Source organism: Anopheles bellator, chromosome 2, assembly GCF_943735745.2.
Source record: "Anopheles bellator chromosome 2, idAnoBellAS_SP24_06.2, whole genome shotgun sequence".
NCBI lineage: Eukaryota > Metazoa > Arthropoda > Insecta > Diptera > Culicidae > Anopheles > Anopheles bellator.
Window position 1 is genome coordinate 5787193 of NC_071286.1, and position 4834 is coordinate 5792026.

The 4834-nt window shown below is 65.8% G+C and overlaps 1 protein-coding gene across 1 annotated transcript; it reads right to left on the reverse strand.

Annotated features, from left to right (window-relative positions):
* Window positions 1-304: 304 nt before the first annotated feature.
* LOC131212186 (protein pygopus) lies at window positions 305-4036 on the reverse strand. The gene is made up of 2 exons (XM_058205953.1): window positions 1238-4036; window positions 305-1177 (listed from the first exon to the last, which is right to left on the reverse strand). Exons 1-2 carry the CDS (start codon window positions 4034-4036, stop codon window positions 305-307), a joined length of 3672 nt encoding a protein of 1223 aa, XP_058061936.1.
* Window positions 4037-4834: the final 798 nt, after the last annotated feature.

The following is a 4834-nucleotide window of genomic DNA, read 5'->3' on the forward strand; positions in this document are numbered from 1 at the left end:
GTGCGAAAGTGAGTGGTGACGAAGGGGGCTCGATGTCGACCTTCGTCCTAGGGCCTCCAGAGGGCCGTGCTGGGCCCTGCTGTAAAATATATCTCTCATCGAATCGAACCTGACCTGAGGTAGTTGAGGTAGCAAAGGTGTCGGCACCGTCGCACATTGGTAGCTGAGGTAACTCGTAATCACGCACTTAAGTGTAGGTAGAGTAGGGAAAGGGAGAGACAGGAGGAGGTCTTCGTAACCTACCGAGCGCGGGTTCGCCGCCGGTTCACAGTTCCGGTGTCAGGCAGCGAAGGTTCAGCCACCGTCATTCGTCCAGTCCCGGCGCTTGCTGCTGCTGCTGGAGATGCTGATGCTGGAACTTCGGGTCCTTAGCCGGACCGTGAGCCTTGGTGCGGCGGTGTCCGCTGGCAGCGGCGCCACCGCCGCTACTCCGGCGGTGCGTTTCCGAGTGCTTCAGCATGTGGTCCTTGCGGATGAAGCCCTTGCCGCACTGCTCGCAGGCGTACGGCTTGGAGCCGCTGTGCAGGCACATGTGGCGCCGCAGGTCGGTCTTGTGGTTGAACTGCTTCGGGCACTGCTCGCACTTGAACGGCTTCTCGCCACCGTGCTTGGCCAGGTGCTCCTCGTACGAGTCCTGGCAGGGGAAGCGCTTGCCGCACCGGTGGCACTTGTACGGCTTGTCGCCCGAGTGGAACGTCTTGTTGTGCTGCGTCAGGTAGCACGCCTTGTTGAACACCTTGTCGCACTCCTCGCACCGGTGCAGCTCCGTGGGAGGACTTCCGGCGCCACCGCCACCCGCGGTCACCGTCTGCTTACCACCGCCCGCCGTCGAGGTGACACTCGGTGAGCAGGGGGCCGGCGAGATCGGGGGTGCGGTGGCCGCGTGCTGCGGCAGGAAGTGGAAGTCACCGTACTTGGGCTGCTCGTCCAGGAGGGTCGTCGTCGTCATCAGGCCCTGGCTACTGGGACGCTGGTACTGGTCCGGTACGTTCGGTGAAAAGGGGGGCGCCGTATCGCCCTGGTACATCTCGGCGCCCCCCGCACACCGTGGAAACCCCAACGCGGCCGCAGCCGCCGCCGTCGTCGTGTTGCTCGTCGACTCGATCAGTGCCTCGCCGCCATCACCCAGCCATTGTTGCTGCTGCTGCTGCTGCTGCTGTACGTCTCCCTGCTGGTGCTGGTGGTCCAGCGGCTGGTAGAGGAAGGGCGGCTGGGGGTAGGGCGCGAAGCCGGCCACGTTACCAATAGTAGGGTGATAGCTCGGCGCCTCCGGCAGGATGGTTTGGAAGGATGGAATGCTGGTGGTGCTGATAGTTAAAGGACTGCAGGTGGTGGGCGGCGGCGGCGGCTGCTGCATGGGGTGGAGGGGGTGGTAGCCCCCCGTTGAACTGGTGGTGTGCGGCGGCCGCGGCTGCGGCGGCGGCGGCTGCGGCGGCTGCGGCGTGCGGGTGCCCGGGGTGATGCAACCCGGGATGGTGGTGCTGCTGGTGGTGGTGGTGGAGGTGGGCTGCGGGGTGGTGGGCGTGAGGATGGTGATAATGGTATGGGTGACCGGCTCCTCCTCCGCCGCCGCCGCCGCCCCCGTTGGCTCCGCCAGAGACGCCGTTCCCGACAGCGGCCCCAGGATGTTGCTGTTGCTGTTGTTGTTCGAGTAGATCTGCAGGCCCCTCGGTTGGGAGACTTGGACGGAGGGACCTGCTACCCCGTTTGGGGGAACCGCTGAAGAAGTGGAGCTGCTGGCGCTGGTGCTGCCGAGGTGCGACTGGCCGGCGGCAGCGCTGCCCGCCGTGCCGTTGCTGCCCGCGTACGGGTGATGGTGCTGCTGCTGCTGGTGCAGCGGATGTTGGTGGTGAGGGTGGTGGTGAAACCCCGGTGACTGGTTCGAGCTGACCAACACCACCTGCCCGCCGCCGCCGCCCGCCGACCCGCCCATCCCGTACCCGTGATGCTGGGGCCCGGGACCCGCCCCGTACTCGCCGGGGCTCCGGGGAGGATCGGGTGGCGGTACCGGTTGCTGGAGCGGTTGCTGCGACCCACCGCCTCCACCACCACCGCCACCCCCACCGCCAACGCCACCACCGCCACCTCCACCGGTCACGGAGGTCCCGCGGCGGCTCTTGCTCGCATAGTTCGGATCACGGCCCGGGTGGTGGTGCACGCTGATGGGCAGGGTGGCGGGGTCCGGTTGGCCGCTCGATTTGACCGCGTTCTTGTGGAGCGTCGTGTTGTAGTGGCGCTTCAGGTGGCCCGAGCTCGTGAACCACTTGTTGCAGGCGGTACAGTTGTAGGTCTTGGGGCGGCGCGCCTCGTTCGACTTCCAGGCCGTGCCCTTGGTGGGCCCCGGGCCCGGCCCCGGCAGCGAGGACGTGGCCGGCTCGAACGTCCGGTACTGGGAGCCGCTCTCCTGCGGCGTCGTGGTGCTCGGGAAGTCGGACGGGCTGGTGGCCAGCCCGTGATTGTCGTGCATCTCCGCGTCCGCGTACTGCTTCATCCCCACCGCCGGGTGCGTCGGCTGCGGGGCAACGGCCACCGGCGGCGGCAGCGTCGGCGCCAGGTTGTACTCGTTCTTCACCACCACCACCGGACCGGTGGTCCCGCCGCCACCGTACTGGCCACCGGCCAAGTACTCCGACTTGATGGTCGGCGTCGCCGAGTACTCCGACTTGATCGGGTGGTGGTAGTAAGCGGCAGCGGCTGCGGCCGCCGCCGCCGCCGCCCCCGAGTGCTTCATCTCGGGCGGCGCCGCCGGCGGTCCCATGAAGCTGTGCGGGTCGTGGTGATGCGGCCACATCATCGGATGGTGCCGTTGCATCGACTGCAGCGGATGCAGCGAGTTCATCGGCGGCAGCGTCAGAGCGGCGCCGTCCGCCGTCGGCGTGTAGACCATCTTCTGCGAGTCGAGATCGAGGATGTCCGAGGCGGCCGGTTCCTCCTTCGGGAACTGGGGTGTCCCGGGACCGTACGGGTATCCCTGCTGCTGCTGCTGCTGCATGTCCTGCTCCGACGGACGCTGATCCTGCGCCACCGTCTCCGGAGCCGGAGCCGAGTGGACGCTGCTCTCGTGCTGATGGAGCGCCTCATCCGACTCACACACCAACCCACACTTGTCGCACTGGATCGGCGACGGGGAAGGCGTCGGTGGGATGTGGGCCCCGCCACCACCACCGCCGGCCGTGTTCCCGTTCGGTGGCGACTGTGAACTGCTGGCGGAGGTGGCCACGGTCGTCCCGGTGCCCCCTGCACTCTGCACCCCGTTCGAGGAACTTACCACGTGCGGGCTGAGGCCGGGTGCGGAGCCGGCCGCCGACCCCCCGTCCGACGAACCACCATACGGGTGGTAGCGCAGGGACGACGTGGACTTGTAGTCCGCGGACTGCAGCGACGCTCCCAGCACGGCGCCGCCGCCGTAGTCGAGACCGGCGACACCGCCGGCCCCGTAGTAGCTGCCCGGGTCGTACCCCGGGTGGATGTACGTGGGGTAGTGCATCTCCCCGCCAAGTCCGGTCGGGCCGAGTTGCTGTTGCTGCTGTTGCTGCTGAGCGTGGAAAGGAGAGGCTCCACCACCGTAACTCTGCGGAGTGCCCGGTTCCGTGAGGGCACCCTGGGGCTGCGGGGTCGGCGGCTGGTTGTCGCTCGAGTCGGCCGCCGCCGCGATCGTCGTGTGCTGCTGGGGCGGCGACGCGGCCACCGAAGGTTTCAGGACACCGCCCGGCGAGGGTCCCTGCGCCGGCGGCTGGTTGTTGTTCTCCGTGTCGGACGAGGTCGGCGTGCTGGTGGACGAGGGGGCCCCGTTCGTAGTGGTGGTGGTGGTGCCGCCGGCCGTCGTCGTCGTCGTGGCCGTTGCTATCGTTGTGCTGACCACCGCCTGCTGCGTGTCCCACCGGTTCATGCTGTCATGCTGGTGGTAGTGCATGTGGTGCACCTGCAGCGAGGACCCACTCTCGAAGTACAGGCCGCACTGGCCGCAGATATGCTGCTGCTGTTGCTGCTGCTGCTGCTGGGGAAGGCCGTGCAGGGTCCCCCCATTACTGGCCATCACTCGATGGCCGCGATCGGGACGATCGGGACGCTCGGGCTACGGCGTCCGGGACACTCCGGGACCGGGCATCCCCGGCACCTCAACACGTGCGCGATCGAATCACGGGAGTCACGGGTTCTTCACCATAAATCGCGTTTAATTAACACTTCCACTCGCACACCCCCCGGCACTCCTCCTCCGGCTTGACGAGTCCTCGCCGCCTCAGTCTCTCCTATCACCCTCTCGATCACCCGATCTCGATCTCACTCTCGGCACGATCGTTTCTCACGCGGCCGCTGGGGAATTAGCATAGATTTTCCATAAATTTTAATTATCACCGTTTTTGTTGTGTTCCCCGCCACGGGCGCACGCACAACGCAAGGCACACACCCCACAAGGCTGGGCTGTCACTTTGGCGCACACACTTTTCGGGGAGTTCCACAGAGTGTTGTTCCGTCTGTTGTTTGTTCTTCGAACTTTCCCACTTTTAACCTCGTCTCTTTCGCTCGCCCGGAGCTGATTATGCGCTGTGTGTTCGATATGTGGTAATTCTTTAGTCGCTTCGGTTTGTTGTACTTTCTTTGTCTTGCATTTGAACTTCGTTTGCGGAGGTTTTTGTTTTTTTGCTGTAGCGCGGCGCTTCAGTTGCGATCACTTGCTCTCGGGGCCTTTAAGTATCCTGAATTCACACACTCGCGCGCGCACACACGATCGGTCGCCTAGTTCACTGAAGGCCACGCGCGCGTCCGAGGAGACGGGTGACGACGGCACACCACCACGAGGACACACACAGGACAGCGGTGAGCTCAACCTCGC

Coding starts and splice junctions, on each gene's coding strand:
- LOC131212186 (XM_058205953.1), bottom strand. CDS start 4,036: ATGGCCAGTAATGGGGGGACCCTGCACGGCCTTCCCCAGCAGCAGCAG. Junction 1,178..1,237: donor ATCACCCTACTATTGGTAAC/GTGGCCGGCTTC, acceptor CTGGACCACCAG/CACCAGCAGGGAGACGTACA.